At 34.7% G+C, this 12,836-nt stretch overlaps 1 protein-coding gene across 1 annotated transcript in view; it reads right to left on the bottom strand.

Moving 5' to 3' along the window:
- LOC128986413 (potassium voltage-gated channel subfamily H member 8) overlaps nucleotides 1-12,836 on the bottom strand; it is a 348,552-nt gene that overhangs the window by 13,655 nt on the left and 322,061 nt on the right. The window contains exons 12-14 of the mRNA XM_054406776.1: nucleotides 11,261-11,510; nucleotides 8,049-8,221; nucleotides 7,448-7,540 (exon numbers count right to left, since the gene is read on the bottom strand). Of these exons, the coding sequence (XP_054262751.1) occupies nucleotides 7,448-7,540; nucleotides 8,049-8,221; nucleotides 11,261-11,510 (516 nt within the window). The remainder of the gene's footprint in view (nucleotides 1-7,447; nucleotides 7,541-8,048; nucleotides 8,222-11,260; nucleotides 11,511-12,836) is intronic.

The following is a 12,836-nucleotide window of genomic DNA, read 5'->3' as shown; positions in this document are numbered from 1 at the left end:
TTTGTTAGTGGTAGAAAAGCTATATATAGAAAGTTAACTTTGAAATAGATTTTAAGAACATCTCATAACAAATTTTGTCCAGTGAGGTATTATTGGCTTTAGATGATTATAGGATTGTCACAAACAGTTGACTGGCTAAAATTAGGCCCTCAGGATGAGGTGGAAAAGCTTTACAGCCCCCAGCAACGTGTTCTTCTCAAGGAGTTTTATAATCTTCAACTTCCCTTGGCGATAGAATACAGTTACAGATAGTAGTATTTCGCCCACTGATTGCATAGGAACAGAAGGTTCTCTTTGACAGGAGAAGAGAAGTTGAAATGCCTCGGAGAGTAGAACATGTTCTAAGAGGTCCACATTCCAGATTTCCTGAGGTAAAGGTTTGAGGAATTTGGTGCTTTGGCGATTAATAGGACCAATAGATCTGTGTCCTATTCAATTATTATGACTTTCGCAAACTTCTCAGCCATTTGAATGGCAGTGTTGACAATGAGGGTATCAGCATCCTCAAGAGCTTGTCTGACTTCAAACCCCTGGAGCACTAATTTCTCACTCAACATGGAGATAAGCCGTCCTTTGTTGTTGTAGTAAGAGATAAATTGTTCTTTCAGCATGGTTGCAGTCAACATTTTAGTGAAAATTACGTTTGCTAAGGATTGCTTGATTATTATTATCATTATTCCTTATTGTTTCACAGAAGTTGAGGCCTCAACATTTAAAAGTCTATCACAGATTAAATACTAAGGATCGTTCATGTCTGATCATGTTAAACACACTACTTAATATCATAAAGATAACAGACCACTACGTTATAACTTTTTCTTCAACGAATACAAATATTGGTAAACGCCCTCAATTATTGTTAAAATACTTATAATAACATCACTTCCAAAGTAACTGATGACAGCCACTTAGCAATGATATTGTTGTACTATACAACTGCAAACAGCTGGGAATACTTGATCAGCTGTTTTCCCCACTCTTACTTCGTATGAAGAAGGAAATGGTCCTGGGTATGTTTCTTTCAAAGATAGTATGGGGTTCTGGAAAGTCGCAAAATGTAAAATGCAATGAAACGAAAAAAGTTATATATTTAAAACTTAATATTTTGGCTATACTACTTAACCGAATTTTGTTATTTATATTCTCATTTTTTGTGCAGAATTTAATCCTCTTTGATATTAAAAGGACGTTGTTTGCGTCCAACACACTGTTTTTGAGCGACTTGGAAAAAACTGAAAAAAGTGCTAAAATGTATTTTATTTTAGGCTACCATCATAATGTAAGCTCACCTCAAAGGACGGTGTAAACTCAGATTACACTTATTTGGGACCAAATGAAGGTATTAAAACAATTTCCAGCTTGCTGGGAATTAATTCTTCAAAAAAATTTTTTTTTTTACTGGCCTATATATAAAAGTTGTATGTAAATTAATCTAAATAAAATTTACTATTGTAATAAACATGTTTCAAGTAAAAAAAAATAATACTGTTAAAAAATCTTTTTAAAAAATTAAAAATTTTAATACATTTTTTAAAAGCATAGTCAAAAGATGTAGTACAAAAATTTGTTTTTACTATTTCTTGCATTTATTCTCTTATTTTATTCAATTCCCTACATATAAAATTTTTATTTATAATTAATTATATCTTCAATAGTCTATGTTTTACAGCTATTCATGTAAAACACTGTCTCATTACCAGTGTCATTGTACTGATGATTCTAATATCCTGCTAGTGCTAAATGGAAATTCTAATTCTGAAATTGAAACATCTTCTTCAAAAAATCTTCAAGTAACTCATGAATTTTTTAAAGAAAAAAATCTTTTTATGAATGCAAATAAATCAAACTTCATATATTTTTCAACCAAACGATCAACAACAAAATTTGAAGCAAAAATGTGTATAAGAAATTACAAGATAGACCAAGTTGAACAGACTAAATTTCTTGGTTTAATTATCGACAAAAATCTTACTTGGGACAATCACGTTAAACATGTTGTTAAAAAATTGACTTCTGGTGTATGTGCTTTGAGACAGATGTCTCAGATCTGCAGCATAGACACTTTGAGGATAATATACTTTTCATTACTGCATAGTCACATAGCTTATGGAATATCTATTTATGGAGCAACATCAAAGACCAATTTGGATTCTATCCTTATCAAACAAAAGAGAGCTATTCGTCTAATGATGAAACTGCAAAGAAAACAATCAGCTAAGAGATATTTTAAGGAATTACAATCCTAACGGTGTATAGTCTGTATATATATGAAGCATCTGTCTATGCAAAACAAATTCAATTGTCATCCACTTCAAGCAATACTGGTGACTATAACACTAGGTTTAAAATTAACCTACCCCGACATAAATTGGAATTTTTCAAAAAGAAAACTTATTTTTCCTACAGTCACCCGACAAAGTTGGCTTCCTTGTACTGTTTATAGTACAGAAAGCTGCTAATTGCTGCATATTTATACTTTGCCGTACAGTTTATACTTTGTCGTACGGTTTATACTTTGCCGCACATCAGGATTCCAACGAAACAACACAAAACAGCGTGGTTCTATTATGCACGTAATCCATGTACGCTTGGAAATAGGTTGGCAACACTTAAAGATAATAATACTATGAGCAGCTGATTGACTATTATAACTACGATTTTACCTGTAATTTCGTGTTTATAGTTTCGGTATTTCTGAACTTTCTGGACTTTTCTTTTAAACGTTTTTAAAACATTCCTACGATCTTAATAAACAAGAAAATACCTTTAACCCTCCAAGTGTCCATAGTTTAGGCCTTAATGTCCACCTATTTTTGGCGCATTTGCAAGGTTTTATTAAAAAGGATCTGAGAAGCTTAAAACAATGTTAATTCTAATGTTCTATATACCATTTTTTTCGGAAAATCATTGGCTTCAATATTATATATAAAATATAAGGAACATTTTTTCAAAAAAAAAAAATTTTAGGTAAAAAAAATATAATTTCGAAAATTTTCAAAAAAAAAAAATAAGTTTGCGCTCAATGAAATTGTATAAATTATAGGCCTATAAATATTTGAAAATAGCCACTTTGTTCTAAATTTTATGAGGATTACAAATATATAATAATATAAGGAAGTAGATTTGCAAATAAATAAGTTATGGGCAAAAAACTGATTTCAGTACATAGCGTTTAGCTAAGAATGCATAGCCTAACCATAGCTAGGAATCTGGCTGATAATTTACATCAATATCACTACCTACTTCTTCAGGATCATCAACCAGCACTTCAAAACCACTTAAATCTTCTTATAATGCACCACGTATATCACTACTTTTGATTTTTAACACTAAAACAATGATAAACGTAATAAAACACATCAGTCATCGGTCCGGGGGAACCTAGCTGTTTACAAATACACGCACGTCAGCTGTCTGCTACAATATTTTCGGAACTAAAATGAATAGCGCTTAGAGACAGACCTCTGGAGAAAGCTTAGAATATTACGGAAAGAACGATACCTAACTCGATCCAGTTCAATCCGATTCAGTCAGTCATAGAGCCTTCGCCGTAAACGATGTCTGCGTGTCGAAAAATCGACAAGTAACACTACACAAAGTGTGCTGCTTGTCGAATTTTCGTCAAGTAACACTGGGAGGGTTAAAGCCTTTTTTTTAGGCGCGGAAACCACTTCAAATTACAAAAACATACGGAACTATATTCTCAAAACGTGGAGCACATTTCTTGTCGAGGAAAAATAGCGGAGTGATACGGACCGCGGGTACTACTTTCTCTAGGGCACCATTTGTGTTGCCAGCTAAACCTAAAACATGTTGTATAGTGTTTGAAAGACTAATTATTTATATGCTTTATAGTGACTGTAGGAAAAATATAATGTGTAACACGAGTGAAAAAGGCCTTTGCTGCACTCGAGATCATTCCGCACGAGCCGCTCTCGTGTGCAGCAAAGTGCCACTTTCACCACTAGTTACACAAATAACTAATTCAGGTTTAAATTTTTTGCAACACCTGCCGGCTTATATAAAGACGGAAGAAAATTTGAATAAATTTAAAAGAACACTTTTTAATTAAATTTCCATTTTATTCCATAGAAGAATTTTTAAAAAATAAAAATTAGTAGCTCACATAATTTGAACTCCATAGCAAAATTAGGGGAACAATTTAAATTTTCACAATGATTAGTAATACCAAAGATTACATATGCTAACGCAAAATAGATATTGCAGCCAAGCCATTTTTGTGATATCAATTTCCATGCGAAGCCTAGCGAATGTCTTCACAACCTAAAACTTCACTACCGACATGACCAGCTGTCATGTACGTATTTTTTGTTATTGTTTATTGTTATGGTTAACCTTTATTTGTGGTTGTTTGCTTATGTAAGTAACAGGAGGTTTATTAGAAGATGGATTAGAAAGAGTGAAGAAGTGTTAGTATATGTGTGGTGAATAACTATTGTATTATGATGTGGATATTTTCATGAACAATACCAGGAATTAAGACGAGTGTAGGCTATGTGATAAATGGCAAACACGGCAATAAAAAAAACGGAAATGCCTTCCCGGCACTGCTTTACATTCACGTTTAGTGTGTGAACTGCCTTTTGAACCTAACTGCTTTATAAATAATCTGAGAAGTAAAAAGGAAGCTGTACGAACATGACTAGTTATATACTTTTAACAAACTACGGATGTATACATAGTTGTCACTCAGCAGTCTGCACTCATTACTGCCTCTACAGACGATCACCATCATCGTCTAGCGGCAGCCCCTTCATCACATAGCGATACATTCACTAGTATTTCTACTGTCAATGTCTCATTATCTTAAGAGTCTGCCTAAAAACAATTATGATGGAGTTCCGAAATATATTATTAACTACCTTCATCATACTATTATGCAATAATTGGTAATTTATTGTCAATTGAAAATAGACGTACGTTGAACGTTGTGGTTTATCAACGAAGACCACTAAGAGGGAAATAAAGTATCCTAGGCTATGTATTTATGGGGTTCAATTTTGGAGAGGGGTGGTTTGCCAATTTCTGCTCCAGGGCACTCCAATCCAAACCAGGCTACGCCAATACAATGTCTTAATGTTGATTCAGGAACTTACCATGAATAGCTATACTGGGAAGGCGAACGAAATGCCTGTTGTAAAAAATGTAGTTACAGGTTTCCGGTACAAAGTATTCGACCTATTGTTTAATATAATGTATAAAACCGGCCATACCAGTAAATTGGGATGTCGGGTCACTCGGGTTAGTTCACTTTCGTGTGATTGCGAGTGTGTGACTGACCTCCAATTTCCAACCTAAATATCGTTTTTACGTGGTAGATAACCTCTTTAATTTATGTACACTAAAGAAAGGTTCCACTGTTGTTAAAACTACGTGTTCTTAAATTTATTTTATATAGTCGTCAGTTGAAAGATTTGTTATATAAAACAATCCAAATCTATATTTTATATCTTATGATCTACATTTTCTTCAAAGCGCAGTTGCAAACGGCACTTACAAAACACCAATAATGTGACGAGATAATACGTAGTTTGAAAACAAATGCAGATCTGTGTAGATAAATGTTCTTCCTACAAACTATGTCTATATTGCTATGTTTAAAAAGGTCAAGTAGCCAGTGAATGGCTCTGTAGTAGTAGACTAACCATACATTCTTCATCGTGAGTTATAGTAGCAAGATATTGTGTGTGAGTCCAGAAATCCGGAAGCAAACTTTGTGGATAAAAATTCCGAAAACAGAAAAGTCGACGAACTCACAAATAGTCACAAATTATTAAAACTTGTAAGATTTATAAATTTTTAAATTGTTAAGGGTTCTCTAAATGTAAAAAAGGTTCTCTATGTTAAAATTCAATGCAGACAAACTAGTATAACATTGTAAGCTTATTATATCACTGTGACTGCAATTTTCTAAGATTTTTATTAATTCGTGTTTATATCAGTAAACCTTTAGTATCCTTTAGCTCTTTGTTACATGGACATTTTAATTTTAAATTAAATAACTGCCATTTTTGTAAAGATATAATGTTATGGTACATTAATGACAGCTGTGCGCTTTCAAACTAGAAATACGATGACGACGGGTCGGCGAGCGCGTTGCGTACAGGCAAATTAATCCCGAGCACACGAACATTACCTAACCCACCCGAACTTGAATGGTAATGCAGATCGAGACTTGACACAGCGCCTCTGTTGAGGGACCACCCAACTACGTGAAGGTGGCCCCATCCAAAAACGACTTGGCACAAAATTGCCGTAAGGTGCAATATCTATTTTGCGTTAGCATATGTAATCTTTGGTAATACTTTTTCTTTTCTTTGTATATTTTTACCTAAGCCCGGTATTGTGATTGCAATAGTGTTATACTTTTAATATATTCAATTGGAAATTCTTCACTTATCTTAATAGTATATTTTAAGCACTTTGTAATATGTAGATATATGTATTTATAGCCTATTTGACTCTATTCAATACATGTTATTTTATGTATAATGAATAAAGAATGATTTGATTTTATTTGATTTGATTTAATTTGTCCGATAGGCCTAGGCTTACACCGGGGCCGCCCGTTTCGCCTTCACTTTCACTGTCATTTTTGCACAAAGTCTGTCAACCTCACTCGAGAATATGCGATCAAATTAGTTTGTATTCCCCCCATTTATAAAACATAATAATAAATCCGTTACCAAGTTATTATGACTTATTACCACAGTAAGTATGAATACAAACAAACACAAACGTCTGAAGTCTGAACATTAAGAACTTAAACAACCACATGACATCTGTTGCACCATATTGCCAGCCGTATAAATAAAAATAATATCCCTTGTCAATGTCTAATATTACAGGGAGGGTAAGAAAACGATTCTATTGTAAAACTTTAGACTTGTAACAAATAAAACACATCAGCTGTTACATAATACCTTCCATACAAATACTGTAACACAACTTTCAATGACATAATATTGAACACTTTTTGTTGCTTGTTTTTTTCTTATTACTATTAGTTTATTCTTAAATAATCATATGTTGTTTAAAGTAAAACTCTTTAAAAACATTTCAATACATAAAACTTAGCAGGCCTAACTACGCAACAATTAACTATTTAAAAAATCAATAATAATGCTATGTCAGTTCTGTGAAAAGCTTTTTGGGCATATTCAGCCGATCACGGAACCATTCCATGATAAGTCTCCAATGGGTTAACTAACATTCATGGTACTGTTGTTCTTTTACCTAAAGTAGATTTAGAGACACACATTATTCTCATAAGAGTTCTTCCCCCGATGTGAAGCATGGGCAGAACAACGAGTCCTGTATTTCCTTCTAACATTTGTAATTTAATCGAGAAAAATCAATAAAAAATGCTTCCCAATACCCAGGATATGCAAATAGTGATTACAAAAAGAAACCTGTCCAATTTTACCTCAGCTTCATATCCTTCCCTCAGGTTATACGTAAGATCATGCTGAATGTCATTAGCAAACTCTTGTTGATACTCCGGATACAACCGCAACACCTTCAACAAAGAAACATTGTACCTTTAGTTCATCTAAATGGATTTCTGTGTAAGAAGAGCACTATTATTCATATATCCATGGTCCCCATAAGCAAAACCATTGCAAATTCAAATCGTCAAATTTCTGAAGGTTTAATAACAATGCAAAAGCTTCTCTTGATTTATACAACATTTGTATAAAAAAATGTAGATTTACATCTATATCTATCCATCTATATAAAAGAGAAAGTATGTACCCTATGGACTCCGAAACCACTTGACAGATTTTAAAGAAACTTTCAGGCATTATTAAGCATTATCACAGAAAACATACTACTGTAACACAGAATGCTAACCGCATGTATAAATAATTGATGCTATCTAACAAAAAAGGTCGACGTTAGGAGGTATCAAGACCAGGGTTTGGACCGTTCCCTTTCAAAACGTAAAAAATGATACTGGTGTAAAAAAAAAATTAAAATTAAATCTAAAATATCCTGTATAACTTTACATTGGCTTCACTACCCACCTCGACCAGCCCCTGAATGTTGATGCACTTGAGGTCACAGTATGTAAGAGCCTTGACATCAGAGCTAGACTTGACTACCACATCTGAAGCTCCCTGGTTGCTGGACTTGGGGGCTCCGTTCTCCCCTGGCTGTAGATACATGCTGATGTCACAGCCCACTAGGTCCCCCTTGCCTGAAATAAACAAAACCATCACTCTATACACGTTTTAAAGCCTTGCCGTACAAACGAAACTCTCTAATGGTTGTGTGATATTCATTTTTAATCTTTATGAAGAGTTTATATTACAGTATTTGATGGATTGTTGCGGACATTTTCTATTACGATTAGTAACAAATACGTTTTTACAATGTTTTGTATCTGGAATGATATGATAGGTTGCGTACCTTTTTTATTCCGTCGTCAGTCCTAAAATAGTCAAATAGTCAAATATTAACAAACATAAAAACAATAATGTTAAACAAAATGAAAAATCTCGCAACTTCGTCTCTGTTGAATTTGGTGCCAGTCTACATTACACTTTAAAGAACGAACTGAAAAAACATAACATCACTCTGGCCAGTAAAACATCAAGCAAATTAGAACGTCATTTGAACCAGTCTAGCCACAAAGATAATACTGACAATCTAGACGTTACTGGTGTTTACAAGTTGACTTGTAACGACTGCCCTAAATTGTACATAGGCCAATCAGGACGCTCATTCAAAACCAGGTTCAAGGAACACCTCCCTAAACCAAAATTGACACAACAGCGTTCCAAATTCGCAGAACATTTGCTAAATGCCAACCATAATATCAATAGTTGCCAAAATAATCTACACATTTTACACAAGTGCAGTAAAGGTGCCCTCATGAACGTTTTAGAGAACTACGAAATTTATAAAGCCACAAAAAAATCCCCCCAGAACGTTCTGAACGAAAAACTAAATTCCGACTCTAACATACTATTCGATAGGATAGAAATTGTCAACAATGTATCTAATGCTAACCATTATCAGCTGACGCACCCCCACCCCAAAGGTCAATGTCACCGCTTCGACAACGGCTAGTTCCGTCGTGTCCGCCGTGCTACCTGCGTCAGTGTGTCTCTTATAAATGTAGCCGGCTACTTTCATTAAATGTGCTTTGTGTCGTAAATGTGTGAACTTTATGTGTCGACATGTGTTTGTACCTCATAACGAAGACTTCTGTCGGATTTTGACCAATCAATTTGATGAAAAATAGGTTTGAAAATGGGTCATTTCTGACCCGAAACTAGTCACCCTTTGACTATTTTAGGACTGACGACGGAATAAAAAAGGTACGTAACCTATCATATCATTCTACATCAGTCCTGGTGGCAATAATGTTTAAATTGTATCTGGAGTCCTATCACCTCCTCGTGTCTGGACAGACACATGATCCTAGTAGTGCTTGAGCCACCATCATGTGCAGACGTGACTACAAACGCCTAACTGTTAGTGTTAAGTACTGATTGTTGTTTTCTTTCAGGATATTTGGTATCTTACAATTTCTTTTAATAATTACACTGTACAGTTCTCTGTGTGGTTTTTCTTTTGTAATTTCCCAGCTTTGTCTAGTTTGTGTTCTAATCTAGTTATTGTAGGACTTAGGTACTTTCTAATTGGAGGACAGGATCAGATTTCAGACCGGTAAGGAGGATAACTCATGACTGTAGGTGCACGATGGATACCCAACCTGCAGTGAAGCCAGGTGAGGTCTGAGCCTCAACTGCTACCAGACCGCAGACTATAGTGGTAGATGGAGTTACCCAGAGTATCAAAATGGCCCAGGGATCTGAGTGACGTGCCAAGTACTCAGTAAAACAGTGGCAACCAGTGGGAGATACTATAGGAGATCTAGCCTGCAGCAATGAACAGGTGAGGCCAGATGAACCCAAGTCTAATGAGTCAAGACAAGAGGCAGAGTGGATCTCAGCCTGCGAAGGTAACGAAAGGTGGGTGACCATGAACCTTAGGCTACAGTAGCAGATGGAGTGAACCCATACTTGGTGTTTAAGAACCAAGCGCCTGACTGAATATTGTGTCTTTAACCCAGAGACTAGTACAAGGGTGACAAGTGTTTACCATGAGTATTGACCGGACCCCTAGGGACACCTGTAAGTTAAACCACATGCTAAGTATCAACGGTTCAGTATTCCTCTACCATGATACAAAGAACACCAATCACTTTACGTTTACACTATACCCAAGAGTGTTAGAATAGTTCACTGTCATGACAGCATTTTCAACCAAGGAAGGTGGGATCAGAGAATTCCAATCCTATTGGTTGTACTTATTGTATGTAACCCAAACATGAGTGAAGGAGTGTAAAATGAGAAGTTATGCAATACTGACTTAGACCAAGGCAACACTTAATAAACAGATCATTGGTATTTTTTATTGATTCTGTATAAAACAGCTGGTCTAAGCAAGGCAACACTAAATAAACAGGCGGTAATGCTCCTCTGGCATGACATCATTGTAGGCGACGGCAATGAAACAATTTTTGCCTTGTGATCAGCTGCTTGTTTTAACCTTTTCTTGGAAAACAAAAATATAACTAAAAAAATAACATTGCGTCATTGACGTTGCCTATGATGACGTCAAGCCTGAGGAGCATTACCGCCTGTTTATTTAGTGTTGCCTTGCTTAGACCAGCTGTTTTATACAGAATCAATAAAAAATACCAATGATCAAGAATATGGTCTATTTTCAAACCATCAAAAAGTTACTGATTTTTCTCAGGATCAAACTGGCAACCCAACAATTCTGTCAGTTCAACAACAACTCTGGCGTCAGTTTTTTCTCATATGTTTTTATTACGGGGTAGTTTCAGACAAAAGTTTATCAATATTCATTACTATTTTAGTATTTTTATTAAATTATCAACTTTTAATTTTTAAGAACACAAAAATAAATCAAATAAATGTGTTTTTAAGTACAATTTCCTGGAAAAAGTCAAAATTGTTTTATTGGTTCAAAACTGGACTGTCCTTGATCATCGGACTATAAAAGGCTTTGGCTTAATAAACAGCTAAACTTAGCCAGAAAGAAATCTACTCGTATCATCTAATTTTTCTTAAAATATGCACCCTCTGAGATATTGGAATCATAAAAATATCCCTCTACATTCCTCCCAATCTCTCAATATACACCTTATTTAGACAACAGTAATAATGATTTCTCTCCCTATACTATTATACAGTCATACCTAAGATGGCAACAACCATTTCGTTCTGCACCACCTCCATGGAGCCGTTGCAGAGATAGTAGATGGAGCTGAGAGCATCCCCCTTGTGTATCAGATACTCCCCCGGTGCGCAGAAGTTGGTGCGTATGTGCAGAGACAGCAGTTTGAGGCAGCCTTGTGACGCAGCCTCAAATATTGGCAGCTGCAGGATCTCACGATGTAGGTGCATCGAAACATCACCTCTCAGTTCCTCTGGAAACTCCTTCAGTGTCTGTGGTGAAAATGTTAAACATCTGTTAATTTATTGTGATACCGTACAGTAATTACTGTATAGTAACAATTGTTTGCCACAACTCAAAAGTAAAATTACTAACCCCATGCTGAGATTATTAACCACATTAAACAACTTTTATTTGGTCTTAAAGTACATAAAGAACCTCTAAATAATGCATAATATTAGTAAGTGTAGAGTTGTTACTAGTTATTTCCACAATAGTGTACGGTAGTTAATCATTATATTAAACTACATTCTTCTTGTTGTCTGTGTTCTTGAGGTAGAAGTTTATGTGTATTTTGGTTGCTACAAAGACTTCTTGGTCAAGAACACAGGCAACAAGAAAGGCAATTAATAAACTGTAGCTGTAATTCAAATTCTTGTACCTGGAAAGGAACAAACATTAGTTAACCATTGAAAAAGAGTATTAAAAAAGGCAATGTTAGCTTTTTAATTGTTTTCAGCCGTTTTTAAGACAGGCGTTGGGGGTCTAAAGTAGTTCTTTTACATATTAAAATTGATTTTTAGCTCAATTACTGTCAGGCAGGTTTAAGGGATAAGCAAAGTACGCAGTCACGTAGAGTGCCAACCAAAAGGAAGCGCCTAAGCACTCTCCAATTTTCAGTGTTAAGGAAGGAGACTACAAAGAGGCATTGAATATATAAATATTATAAATAAATGTTAAATCTCCCTTAATCACGGGGACATCATCATTACCACTCACGATCACCACAAAATCGTAAATACCTCCTGTAATCACAAAACATTATCATTTTGACCTGCAACTGCAACATCTCCCGTGATTACGAAAAATTTTCAATGCCACCTTGGATCAATCCCCAAATAAACGTGGAAATGTCCCGCAATCACGGAGATATCATTATTGCCACCCATAATAGCTGTACCCTTGTTTGTCAAACTTCTTACTAGGCACAATTTATATTTAAAATTAATTTTCTTTTTAGTAGGTAAAACAAATAAATCTTCATCTTGCTTCAAAATATATATGTATTCAAAATTAAAACCTCTTCAAAACAGTTTCAACTAAACTTCTTAAATAATCATCAATTTTTATTTAAAATATGTGTTTTATTACTCATTATCCAAAAACCCTGAAAATAATACAATCTTTTAGTTATCTATAATATTAAAACGAAACAGTGTTTTTTTATTTCACGATTCTGAATCAACCACTCGACGGATTTTCATGATTTTTGTGTTGAAAGAAAGATAATTTTGAGAACTAGGGAATGTCGAAGCCATAAATTTAGTTTAGGGTCCCAGTTTTTTAGAAATTTAGTTTTAATTTTTCAAAAGTCTAGC

The sequence above is a fragment of the Macrosteles quadrilineatus genome, unplaced genomic scaffold (assembly GCF_028750875.1).
Source record: "Macrosteles quadrilineatus isolate MER2022 unplaced genomic scaffold, UCM_ALF_1.0 Scaffold_2__2_contigs__length_208266976, whole genome shotgun sequence".
Taxonomy (NCBI): Eukaryota; Metazoa; Arthropoda; class Insecta; order Hemiptera; family Cicadellidae; genus Macrosteles; species Macrosteles quadrilineatus.
This window is presented reverse-complemented; position numbering and strand designations above follow the sequence as displayed.